The following is a 13,011-nucleotide window of genomic DNA, read 5'->3' on the forward strand; positions in this document are numbered from 1 at the left end:
GGGTAATTCTGTGAACTAATAATTAGCTGGGCTGCAGATTTCCTTAAATGGCTATTTTTATGGTTCAACAAACTGAAGTTTTAAATGTTTTTTTTGTGTTCTGTTTCAACAGCGTTATCTGATTTATGCAATTCTGTGGTCATTTTCTGGAGACAGCCGTTTAAAAATGAGAGCTGAACTTGGCGAGTACATCCGTCGCATAACTACAGTACCATTACCTTCTACTCCTAATATGCCTGTAATAGATTATGAGGTAAAAGATAATTGTCTGTATTCCGTATATAATGATTGACAGATGATGCTGGCTATCTGTTTACCAGTGCACATTTGTTCAGTACAAATGTTAAGTTCATTCTGTTAACTGTTTCATTCTAGAAATGGCTAATAGATTTTATGGCATTAGTAAGATTAACTTGTGCTCTATCCAGTTTGTTTTCCTGATGCTGAAGTGCATTGTCACACTTCTGGGCCTGCAAAGTCAGATATAGACGGACCATTTTACCCAGTGTCTTCCTAGCACAAACAAATTAATTAATGTACTCTAATTTAAAACGATTACTATGTTCTGTTTACATTAGCATATACTGATGATTTGTGAAGACATGAAACTACAACTTTAAAGAAATTGTCAGCTTATAAGTCTTTCCCTGTAATGTATTTCAGCTTTATCGACAAATCCGTCATGGTTTGTTTTTTTTCCATGTAGGTCTCGATCAGTGGTGAATGGGTACCCTGGCAATCTAAGGTTCCTCAGATTGAAGTGGAGACGCACAAAGTTGCTGCTCCCGATGTTGTAGTTCCCACCTTAGATACAGTCCGCCATGAGGCTTTACTGTATACATGGCTAGCAGAGCACAAGCCCTTAGTCCTGTGTGGGCCTCCAGGTTCTGGGAAGACTATGACCCTCTTTAGCGCTCTGAGAGCCCTACCTGATATGGAGGTAAGAAACCTTTCTGGTACTATAAATTACCTCTGTGCTTGAACAAATTTGTAATCTTAGTTTAATAATACTCTCGAACTGTAATTAAGGCCCTGATTCATGAAGTCTCGTCTCTTCAATCTTGGGTCTGTTGGGGAACCAAAAAGGTGAATTGTAAGAGTCTGATGTGCGCTAAACCAGGGAGATATAGGAATATGTTGGGCTGGCCCACGTACATGCATATCTCGGGTGTGCACAAAAACATTTGTCCCAAAAAAGGGGCAGGGCATGGGCATTTCTGAATGTCATTTTAAATTTTTCGTGTAACTACTTTTGCACACAAGCATGTGCAGGGGTCCCATGCCGCGTAACTTTATTTCTGCTATGGGTGGCATGTAAGTAATAAAATAATCTAGGCATATCAGCAGGGTTCTAAGGGTTAGGGTTAACAGGGTAAAAAGGAGGATATTAAACTAGGGGGGGTTTGGAAATTCTATCCCTTGTCTGGGTGAACTGGCAACGAATTGGGAAAACTGATAATGGTGTCGGTGTGCGTGTCTATTAAAATTCTCCTCTTGCATGGTAAAAGCACATTTATGCGCACAGGCACGCACCACTTAAATTTGGGCACACGTGCTTTCAGCAGTGGCTATTTTATTACATGCACGCATATATGCACATTAAGGATGCACATTAAGGGTGCAATCGCTTTTCCTGAATTAGGCAATGTCAACGAAATTGCCTAATTCGGAATGGTTCGGGAGAACCAGAAAACAATTTAATTTTCTGAAATCTCGCAAAAAACCTTTTTTGTTAGTGCATGCTAACTCCCGATAGCGCGCACTAACCCGAAAATCGGGGCCCCCCCCAAAAAAACCCCCTCAAACTGTGAGAACGAAATTTCTGCGGAGGGGGGCCTCGAAACGAAGCCCGACACGAACATTTTACCCGAAGCACATCTCTGTTATAAAATACTCATCCCTGGGTACAAGCTTGCAAACATGTGCGCCCATGCACCTGTTTAAATGTTACTGACCTTGTGAATCAGACCCAAGTCATAATTACTGTATTTGCTTTTAAGGGTTAGTGAAACTGAGAAAATGCCATTATTTACATTGTCTTCTGTTCCTTAATTAAAGTTGAAATGTTCTAAGGCACAGATACTGCTGACAGTGGCACTAGTTGATCTTGCATTTTCAGTTATTTTGTATCAGAAGCCTTCAGTCAGTGTTTGCAACACTAATGTAGAGTACTTTCATGGAATTTAAGAATATTACTGGAAATGAGCACCAATTGCAATAGGAAGCTGTGATTTTTGAGCATAGCATCTGTTCAAAAATCAGTTTTTATTCTTTGGTACTGCAAGTATGGAAATTTGACTAATCCTGCATTTCTGCTGTTCATGCACCTCCCATGTAGGAGGTGAATTCCTGTAGTGATGTCAGAACAGCTCCTACTATTACATTAGCAATGGGCAAAACTGGTGTGGCTTGCAATATCAAAATCTCTTATGGTAAGAAGGGAGGAGTGGTCTAATGGTTAGAGCAATAGGCTAAGAATCAGGTAAAGCAAGTTTCAAATCCCCACTACTGGTTATTTGCCCAAAGTCACAAGGCGTATCTCCTGTTGCCTCAGGTATCTACTTAGATTTTAAGCTCTTTGGGGTAGGAACTTACTATATCTGAATACTTATCACCATTATGTAGTGCTACATATATCTAGTGCTATAAAAATTAAGTATTAAAGGAAACCAGAACACATTCTCTTAATGACTTGAATCTGCTTTATTTTTTCCTTTGATACTATATATTAAGAAATTTTATATGAAACTGGTGTATATGTAGTGTTACAGATTGTTTTCTATGCACTCTCTCTAGGTGGTTGGATTGAACTTCTCTAGTGCTACTACTCCAGAGCTACTTCTGAAGACCTTTGATCATTATTGCGAGTACAGGCGTACACCTAATGGTGTGGTACTGGCTCCTGTCCAGCTAGGGAAGTGGCTAGTGCTGTTCTGTGATGAAATCAACTTGCCAGACATGGACAAATATGGCACGCAGAGGGTCATATCTTTCATCAGACAGGTTGGATTCATTATGAAATTACAGTTTATTGCCAGTTAAGTTTCAGTTCAGTTGTAATTAAAAAAAAAAAATCTTTCCTTGGTGCAGATGGTGGAACATGGAGGTTTTTATCGGACATCAGACCAGACTTGGGTGAAACTGGAGAGAATTCAGTTTGTTGGAGCATGTAACCCCCCTACTGATCCTGGAAGAAAACCACTTTCACATAGGTAATATTGTGTAGTAAATTTAAGTTCTCTCTACATTTTTCTTTGGTTTGTGAAATGTTCCCAAAATTGAACCATTTGAAGTTAAAATTTTCAATAATATCCAAATACAGATTTGACTCCATTCTCATTCTTCTCATTAAATACCTAGAGACCAATATTCAGCACTACTTAGACAGATAAATGGTGTTCCCTGTACGTACCTGGATCAGTCCAGACAGTGGGTTATGTCCCCAATCCAGCAGATGGAGTCAGCACAAGCTTTGAGGGGGCGTATCCATATATACTACTCCCCCCTCTGCAGGAGTTCAGTATCTTCTGACTCCAGCAGATGCGAGTAGGGGAATCAGGCTTCCCCTCCTTTTCCTTCACTTTCTTGCTTGATTATGGCTTGTTGTTGTCTTTTTCTGTGGATCAAGTTTGTATCAAGTTTGTATTAAGTTTAAAAAAAAAAAAAAAAAAAAAAGGCAGAGTTCTTTCAACTTCTGGGGAGTGGCTTATCTTCCTTGTCTCTTCTCTGCGGCCTTGCTGTTTATTTCTCGTTGCAGCCAGGGGTAAGTTTGTTTTTCCTTTGTAGTTTTTTTTCCTTTACAGCTCAGCCCCCGGTGCCCGCGAAAGCCGGTGGAGCCGGCCTCTTCGCTCTTTACTCCCTCACCCGTGGCCATTTTACAGCTCCTCATGGGCTGCTGAGCCATTTAGGGAAAGATGTCTGGGGCGGGTCGTGTGGCCAGGAAGGCCCCCCCGCGGCACCCTCCTCTATTTTCAGACAGCGGGCAGTGCGGGCCGACCGGGCCCCCCCGCAGCGGCGCCTTTGTGCGCGTGGCCCCCCCCCCCCGTGGCTTTTTCTTTTCTCCTGCAGCGATCCCGATGCCGCAGCCGTCCCGCTGTGCGGCCTGCGGAGACCCGGGGTCCCGGATTTCCCGGGAGGGCATCTGTGCACGATGCCTTCCCGGGGGGGAAGGTACCTCACAGTCCCTGACTGATTTCTCTTTTTTGCCCGGGCGGTGCGGGCCGGCCACTCCGCCATTTTTGGCGGGAACGGTGGCCATTTTACATTCTGAGCGCCCTGAGGCGCAGGCCACGAGGGGGAACGGATCCCTGGAGGCCACGAGGGAGAACGGATCCCTGGAGGACTCTACCAGCGGGGGTGTTCCCCCGATTTTGGTGCAGGAACCAAGCACCCAGAGCCAGGGAGCAGGAACCACGCCGCCCCCGAAGCGCACCCGAGCAGGCCGGGGTTCTCTCCGGAGTTTATCCTGCTCATGCATACCGCTTATCTGCAGGGGCTGGAAGCACCTGTGGGCCCCCCCCCCTCCTAAGATCCCTCGGATGTCGCCCTCGACGCCGGCCCCCCCCGACCCTCCGGGAGTGGGGGCCTCCCGCCTTCCTACCCGGGTCCGATCCACGCCCGCGGCAGTGGGGGCGGTGCCAGACCCAGCGGGACATGGACTTGACCTCCCGGACGGGGGACAAGGGGACGGTACACAGGAGGGGGATGATCCGCGTACCCTACGCCTCTTCCAGAGGGAAGAGCTGGACGACCTCATCCCGCAGATCATCCAAGAATTAGATTTGGATCCGCCACCAGACCCGCCTGCCCCAGTAGCTCCCGCTGTCATCACTTCTTCAAGGAAGGGAGATCCTGTCCTGGCGGCACTCCGGCCGAGGGCTCGGGCTTTTCCCATTCATGACTCGTTTTTACAACTTCTCACCAGGGAATGGGACACCCCGGAGGCCTCCCTGAAGAGCAGCCGGGCTATGGAAAAGCTGTACCCGCTCCTCGAAGATTTTCTGGACCTCATCAAGGTCCCAAAGGTGGACTCCGCAGTGTCGGCGGTCACGAAGAGGACGACTATCCCAGTGACGGGAGGTGCGGCGTTGCGGGACACACAGGATCGTAAGTTGGAAGTTTTCCTTAAGCGGGTTTTCGAGGTCTCCGCTCTGGGTATGCGGGCGGTGATGTGCAGTTCGCTTGCCCAGCGGGCTAGTCTCCTTTGGGTGCAACAACTCCTCACGTCTCAGAACCTGCCGTCCGATGAGGCTGCCCAGGCAGATCGGCTAGAAGCCGCAGTGGCGTATGGGGCGGACGCCTCGTACGACCTTTTTCGGGTCCTCACAAGATCCATGGTTTCGGTAGTGGCAGCACGACGACTACTGTGGCTACGCAGTTGGGCGTCTGATACGTCCTCTAAGTCCAGTCTGGGCTCTCTTCCCTTCAGGGGCAAGTTCCTCTTTGGGGAGGATTTGGACCAGATCATCAAGTCCCTGGGGGAGAACGCTGTTCATCGGCTGCTGGAGGATAGGTTTCAACCATCCAGAGCGTTTTCTTCTTCTCGGACCAGAGCCAGAGCGCAACGGTGCTACAGGGGCTACAGACAGACGGGCTCCCGGCCATCCGCCCCCAGGTCTCAGCCCTGGTTGCGCGCCTTCCGCGGGCATCGGCCCGCACGCACTACTCCCGGAACCGGGAACCCCTATACCAAGTCTTCACAATGATGCCAGTCTCGCCCACTCCCCTGTCCCCAGGATTGGGGACCGACTAACGTATTTCTAAGCGGAGTGGGCACGGATCACCTCGGACCAGTGGGTCCTGGATACCATAAAACACAGCTACGCATTGGAATTTGTCCGCCCCCCGCAGGGAAGGTTCATCTTTTCCCCCTGTGGCTCGGACCTCAAGAGAGGAGCGGTGCAGCTGACTCTGGACAGACTCCGGGAGATAGGCGCTACTGCGCCTGTGCCCTTCGGAGAGGTGGGCTCGGGCCACTATTCCATCTATTTCGTCGTACCAAAGAAGGACGGTTCCTTCCGGCCTATCCTAGTCCTCAAGGAAGTCAACAAATCCCTTCGAGTCGTTCGGTTCCGCATGGAAACGCTCCGGTCAGTGATTGCGGCGGTGCATCGGGGGGAGTTCCTCGCCTCCCTGGACTTAACGGAGGCCTACCTGCACATTCCCATCCGCCCGGACCACCACAGTTTCCTTCGTTTCAAAATTCTGGACCAGCATTTTCAGTTCACGGCTCTTGCGTTTGGATTGGCGCCGGCGCTGCACACCTTCACCAAGATCATGGTAGTTGTGGCGGCAGCTCTCCGGAAGGAGGGCATCCTGGTTCATCCTTATCTGGACGATTGGCTCCTCCGGGCGAAGTCATTCGATCATGGACGCTCAGCGGTGACTCGAGTAGTACGGTTTCTACATTCCCTGGGATGGGTAGTGAACTTCTCCAAGAGCTCCCTCATGCCCTCGCAACGCTTGGGTTTTTTTGGGGGCAACTTTCGACACCCTACTGGGCAAAGTTTTTCTGCGCCAGGACAAAGCTCAATCCTTGCGGGATCACACACGACGGTTCTCTGCGTTACCAGAGCCCACCTCCTGGGACTACCTGCAACTCCTGGGAGTGATGGGGTCCACCATCGACCTTGTACCTTGGGCTTTCGCGCACCTCAGGACCTTACAGTGGGCGCTCTTCTCCCGTTGGAAACCAGTATTGCAGGACTATCAGATGATTCTCCCGCTCCCACAGAATGCCAGGGACAGTCTGGGCTGGTGGTTGGATCCGCCGAACCTGGCCCGTGGCATGTCCCTCGATCTGCCAAATTGGGTGGTGGTGACCACCTATGCCAGTCTAGCAGGCTGGGGTGCAGTCTGCGATCGAAGCGCCACGCAGGGGACGTGGTCCACGGTGGAGGCGAAGTGGTCAATCAACCGTCTGGAAACCAGAGCGGTCCGGCTAGCTCTGCGACATTTCCTCCCGCTTCTTCGGAACTGAGAAGTCAGAATCCTATCGGACAACGCTACCACCGTGGTCTACATCAACCGACAAGGAGGCACGCGCAGCCCGCAGGTCGCGCTCAAGGCGGCGCTGCTGATGCAATGGGCGGAGCGTCATCTCGTCCGGCTAGCGGCCTCGCACGTCGCCGGTGTGGACAACGTCCAGGTGGACTTCCTCAGTCGTCAACTGCTGGACCCGGAGAGTGGTCTCTCTCCGACAAAGCAATGCAACTTCTCGTCCATCGGTGGGGGGCCCCCCACTTGGATCTGATGGCGTCCGCTCTCAACGCCAAGGCTCCACGCTTCTTCAGTCACCGGAGAGAGCGCGGAGGGAGTGGATGCCCTGGTCCTCCCGTGGCCGCCATATCTTTCTTTTCCACCATGGCCCCTGGTGGGCAGGATGCTCCGCAGAATAGAAAGCCATCAGGGGACCGTGGTTTTCGTCACCCCAGAATGGCCCAGGCGACCCTGGTTTGCGGACCTGCTACAGCTGGTGATCGACAGGCCAATCAGGCTGGGGCACCTCCCCCAGCTCCTACATCAGGGCCCGGTATTTTTCGAGCAGGCAGAATTCTTCTGTCTTGCAGCCTGGCTTTTGAGAGGCGCCGCCTCCAGCGTCGGGGCTACCTGGAGGCGGTAGTATCCACGCTATTGCGGGCACGAAAGACATCGGCCTATGTTCGAGTCTGGAAGGTGTTCAAGCTGTGGTGTACCAGCCAGGCCACGAGACCCGCTAAGGCTTCTGTACCTCAGATCCTTCAGTTTCTACAGGCGGGGGTGGAAAAAGGGCTCACCTATAATTCACTACGGGTTCAGGTGGCCGCCCTTGGTTCGCTGTTGAGCGATGGGGGCTCTCTTCTACAGCATCCTGACATTGCTCGTTTTCTCAAGGGTGTCAAGCATATGCGTCCTCCGTTACGGGACCCTTGTCCCTCCTGGAGTCTTAACCTTGTGCTTTGCTCCCTGTCGGGACCACCGTTCGAGCCGCTGCGCAGCGCAACGATAAAGGATCTCACTCTCAAGACTGTATTTCTTGTGACCATCTGTTCCGCTCGACGCATCTCGGAGATGCAGGCTCTGTTGTGTAGAGAGCCCTATCTCCGTTTCTCCGACTCTGGAGTTTCGCTTCGCACCGTTCCCTCCTTCCTTCCGAAGGTGGTTTCTGCATTCCATGTGAACCAGACGGTGGAGTTGCTGTCCTTCTCTTCCTCAGAGCCGAAGTCTCTCCGTCTCTTGAATGTCAAGCGCACTCTGCGCCTCTATCTGGAGGCTACAAATGAGTTCCGAACCTCTGACCATCTCTTTGTACTCTGGGCCGGTCCTAAGAAGGGGTCTCAGGCCTCGAAGACTACCATTGCCAGATGGCTGAAGGCCGGCATTGCTGCTTCTTACATTGGGGCGGGTTGGACTCCCCCACCCGGAATCGTAGCGCATTCTACACGTTCTCAAGCGGCTTCCTGGGCGGAGGTTCGCTCGGTATCCTCGCAGGAAATTTGTAGGGCAGCCACCTGGAAATCGTTACACACGTTCTCGAGGCACTATCGTCTGCACCTCGCCTCTTCGGTCTCTGGACACTTTGGCGAGCAGGTTCTCCGAGCAGGCCTCGCAGGACCCCACCCGATTTAGGGAAGCTTGGGTACATCCCACTGTCTGGACTGATCCAGGTACGTACAGGGAAAAGAAAATTATTATTTACCTGCTAATTTTCGTTCCTGTAGTACCATGGATCAGTCCAGACGCCCACCGCGTTTGGGTTCTTGATCCTGCTCAGCTCTGCGCTGCTTCTTGCTCGCAGTGTTCTGTGTCTTCACAGTTGTTTCTTTTCGCTGTTTTTCACAGCTCCCTACAAGTTGGTAGGATGTTTGCAGTTACTTGTTGCGGTTACAATTGTTTTCATTATCTGTTTCCACAAACTTGATCCTTCGGGGGTTTCTACTCGGGCTTTGATATACTCGATACTGAACTCCTGCAGAGGGGGTAGTAGTATATATGGATACGCCCCCTCAAAGCTTGTGCTGACTCCATCTGCTGGATTGGGGACATAACCCACTGTCTGGACTGATCCATGGTACTACAGGAACGAAAATTAGCAGGTAAATAATAATTTTCTTACTTTCCCTGTACATACCCGGATCAGTCCAGACTCCTGGGTTGTGCCTCCCTTCCAGCAGATGGAGACAGAGAAAGTTTTACTGACACTGCTACTTAACTACATGTGCCACCTGCAGTTCCTCAGTATTTCTCTGTCTCCAGCAGATGGTAGATGAGTGCAATCCTGTAGTTCTGTGATTGAGACAATTTTTATTTGTATTTTCCCTTTTTGAGCATTCCGGGGGTTTATTTTTCTGGGTTGAGGCGGGAGGGCCGGGGGTTGGTGATTCTTCTGTGGTCCCCCGACCCATGCACCCGTGGGGTGTAAATCTGGTAGTCCAGATCCCTCCCTTTCACGAGGCCATTTGGTTGGCTGCAGGCTCTAAGTACTTTTTTTTTTTTTTTTTTGTCTGAGACAGCCTAGATGTTTTTTTAATGTGGTAGGCTCGTCTCAGTTTTAGGGTACTCTTTTATTAAAGTTTTACACACACAAAAAAAGTGAGCAGTTTTGTCCTGGCTGAGCGGCAACCCTCCCTTCTCTCTTAGCAGTGCCAGTAGATTTGTTCTTTTTTTGTTTCTGCTCAGCTTTCTTTCCTGTTTGTCCCAGCAACGTGCACTGATAGGCCAGGGGTCAGCTTGCTGCGCGAGTGACATGATTCATTCGCGACACGACCCCTGTGCCACATGTTCTGGGGAGGAGGGCCCCTCCAACCTGCTACGAAGCAGTCTCTGGGTTCCTCCACTACTGCCCCGGCATCGCATCACTGACCGGGATGCTGATTCCTTCCCAATCAGCGCAGGAACGGTGGCCATCTTGGATTTGCATTCGGCCGCTCCTGAGAAGGCAAGGAACTTTTAAACCTTTTTCTGCTGACTTGGTGCTGCTGCTGCATGAAGCTTTTCTAGCCAAGCATCAAGCAGCTTCTACAGCCGGTGGGGGGGCATGTATTTTTTACCAGCCCAGTCTACGGGGGGGGCACCTTCTTGGCCAAAACAGGTTTGAACTAGTCAACATAGGTTCACTCTAGGGTAGGGCTCATCGGGTTCCCCCCTCAGCAGCTGACCAAGGTGGGGGTGATTCAGGAGCCTCAACAAAGTCATTTATAGTATTGGAGGAGTCTCAGGTGCTAGGGGTTCCGGTGGACCTGGCAGATCTGGTCTCTGGAGAGACTGATCCAGGGGACACTATGGTGGTCCCACTGCCCGGGGGTGATGACCCAAAGAGAGTGCGCCTTTTTCAGAGAGTAGAGCTTGACACCTTGCTGCCGCTGGATTTTCAGGTACTTGAGGTTAAAATCCTGCAAGTGGACTCTGATTTGGATGGTGCAGATCCGGTCCTTGATGGGATGCTTTGTCCCCTTCACAGCTTTTCTGCATCACAAATCGGTGCAGAAACTGGTGGAAGCAGAATGGGCCTCTCCCGATTCTGGTTTAAAGGTGGGAATGGCCATGGCGCAGCTTTATCTGTTACCCGAATAGGCATTGGAACTCTTTGCGCTTCCTAATGTCGATGCTGCTGTATCGGCTGTTACAAAAAGGACTATCCCTCTTTTTGTAGGTTCCGCGGCATTGAAGGATGTTCAAGATTGTAAGTTAGAGGTCCACCTCAAAAGGATTTATAGGATCACTCCATTTTGGAAGTGAATTGGAAAAGCTGGCCAGCAAGTGGGGTGAATCTCCAGTTCCCCAGCTACCAAAAGATAAGAGAAAGCAGTTACAGCGCCCCTTGCCTATGAGGGGTCGATCCAGGGGCTCCCAACGGTCTTGCCTCTACAGAAACGAGACATTTCAGAGGTCTCAGTCCTTTCGTAGTTGACAGCTCAAGAGAAGGGCAAGCTCTGGTTCAGGTTCGTCCCAAACCCCCCAATTAAAATTTGCTGACTCACCTGCAGAACAAGGAGATAGGGGATCAATTGTCCCTCTTCTACCAGCGGTGGGTCAAAATCACTTTGGACAAATGGGTACTGGAGGTCATATGAGAAAGATATGGGCTGGAATTTCACTGTACTCCTCGGGACATATGATGTCTCCTTGCCACTCCCAGCACAAGAAGCAGGCAATGGAGACTACGCATAAGAACATAAGAAATTGCCATACTGGGCAGACCTAGAGTCCATCAAGTCCAGCATCCTGTTTCCAACAGTGGCCAAGCCAGGCTACAAGTACCTGGCAGTACCCAAACAGTAAGTAGATCCCATGCTACTGATTCCAGTAATAGCAGTGGCTATTCTCTAAGACAACTTGATTAATAGCAATTATTGGACTTCTCCAAGAACTTATTCAAACTTTTTAAAAATCCAGCTACACTAACTGCTCTTACCACATCCTCTGGCAACAAATTCCAGAGCTTAATTGTGCGTTGAGAGAATTTTCTCTGAGTTTTAAATGTGCTACTTGCTAACTTCATGGAGTGGCCCCTAATCCTATTGTCTGTAAGAATAAATAACTGATTCACATCTACCCATTCTGTTTCATGGCACCCAAGAAGGAAGATTCCTTTCACCCCCATCCTGGACCTCAAGAATGTCAACTAACATATGAGTGAATCATTTTTGCATAGAAACCCTACGCCCCATGATAATGATCGTACAGTCGAGAGTTCTTAACCTCCCTGGTCCTAACAAAGGCCTACCTGCATATTCCAACCTGTCAAGAAAATTTCCTATGCTTTGCAGTACTGGGTCGCCATTATCAGTTCCGGACACTGCCCTTTGGCCTAGCTACCGCCCCTGGAACATTTTCCAAGTTTATGGTGGTCATAGCAGCATCATTGAAAAAAGAGGCAATCCTGGTGCATCCATACATGGACAACTTGTTTGGAAGAGAGTCTCCGGGTGACCACCTTGCTTTAGGAACTCGGTTGGGTTGTAAACCTGGACAAAAGCGGTCTCAAGCCCTTCTAGTCCTTGGAATATCTGGAGGTCTTGTTCCACACTAAGCAGGGCAAGGTCTTCCTTCCGACTATGCAGATAAGGAATTTGATATCCCAAGTGCGTTGGTTAATGAGCATGATACACCTGATGGTGTGGAGGTATCTTCAAGTTCTTGATTTGATGGCGGCAACCCTGGAAATAGTGCCGTGGGCAAGGGCACACATGTGACCACTTCAGTGCTCACTACGGTCATGTTGGATCCCACAGTCTCGACTATTTCATTCGCCTCCACTTACCGATGGGAGTATGCTCTCGGCTCCAGTGCTGGCTACAGGAAGTTCACCTGAGTAGGGATGTACCCCTGACCTCTCTGAACTGGCTGGCCCTCACCCAGACACCGAACTGGCTGGCCCTCACCCAGACGCCCAGGGACATTGGACCAAGGAAGAGGCCTTTTGGAACATCAACCGCCTGGAAACCCGGGCAGTCAGATTAGCATGTCTACAATTCAGCCACAGACCCTAGGGTCAAGCGGTCCATGTAATGTCAGACAATGCAACAGTGGTAGCCCACATCAACCACCAGGGTAGAACCAAGAGCCAGCAAGTGTCACTGGAGGATAGATCTCTTTATGGAATGGGCAGAAATACATCTACAGATGATCTCGGCCTTCCACATCGCAGGAAAAGACAGGGAGAATCTGAATCCAGGAGAATGGGTGGTTTTGGCCAAAGCCATTCAGCTGATAGATTGCTGGGGTCTAGTAGCTCCAGATTGGCCCAGGCGTCCCTGACATGTGGAGCCCCCCCATGCCTCCCACCGCACAGGGACCTGCTGCAGCCGGTCCTTCAGAAGGATCCATTTCGATTCTGTCTTGTGGTCTGGCACTTGAGAGGGCTCGCCTGAGGAAACTATTTTCTGCGGCAGTAATTGCCACCTTATTCCGTGCTTGGAAGTTCTCTACTCCCTGGTGTATGTTTGGATCTGGAGAGTATTTGAGGCCTGGTGCAAGGAACACGGTGTCCCCCCTCAGGCAGTCAAAATATCACTAATTCTGGAATTTTTG

General features: G+C 50.3%; 1 protein-coding gene across 1 annotated transcript in view; it reads left to right on the forward strand.

Annotated features, from left to right (window-relative positions):
* The window catches only part of DYNC1H1 (dynein cytoplasmic 1 heavy chain 1), a 378,125-nt gene that overhangs the window by 154,058 nt on the left and 211,056 nt on the right, over positions 1-13,011 (forward strand). Inside the window, exons 37-40 of the mRNA XM_029597957.1 lie at positions 113-253; positions 707-940; positions 2,797-3,003; positions 3,091-3,212. Of these exons, the coding sequence (XP_029453817.1) occupies positions 113-253; positions 707-940; positions 2,797-3,003; positions 3,091-3,212 (704 nt within the window). The remainder of the gene's footprint in view (positions 1-112; positions 254-706; positions 941-2,796; positions 3,004-3,090; positions 3,213-13,011) is intronic.

Source organism: Rhinatrema bivittatum, chromosome 4 (assembly GCF_901001135.1).
Source record: "Rhinatrema bivittatum chromosome 4, aRhiBiv1.1, whole genome shotgun sequence".
NCBI lineage: Eukaryota > Metazoa > Chordata > Amphibia > Gymnophiona > Rhinatrematidae > Rhinatrema > Rhinatrema bivittatum.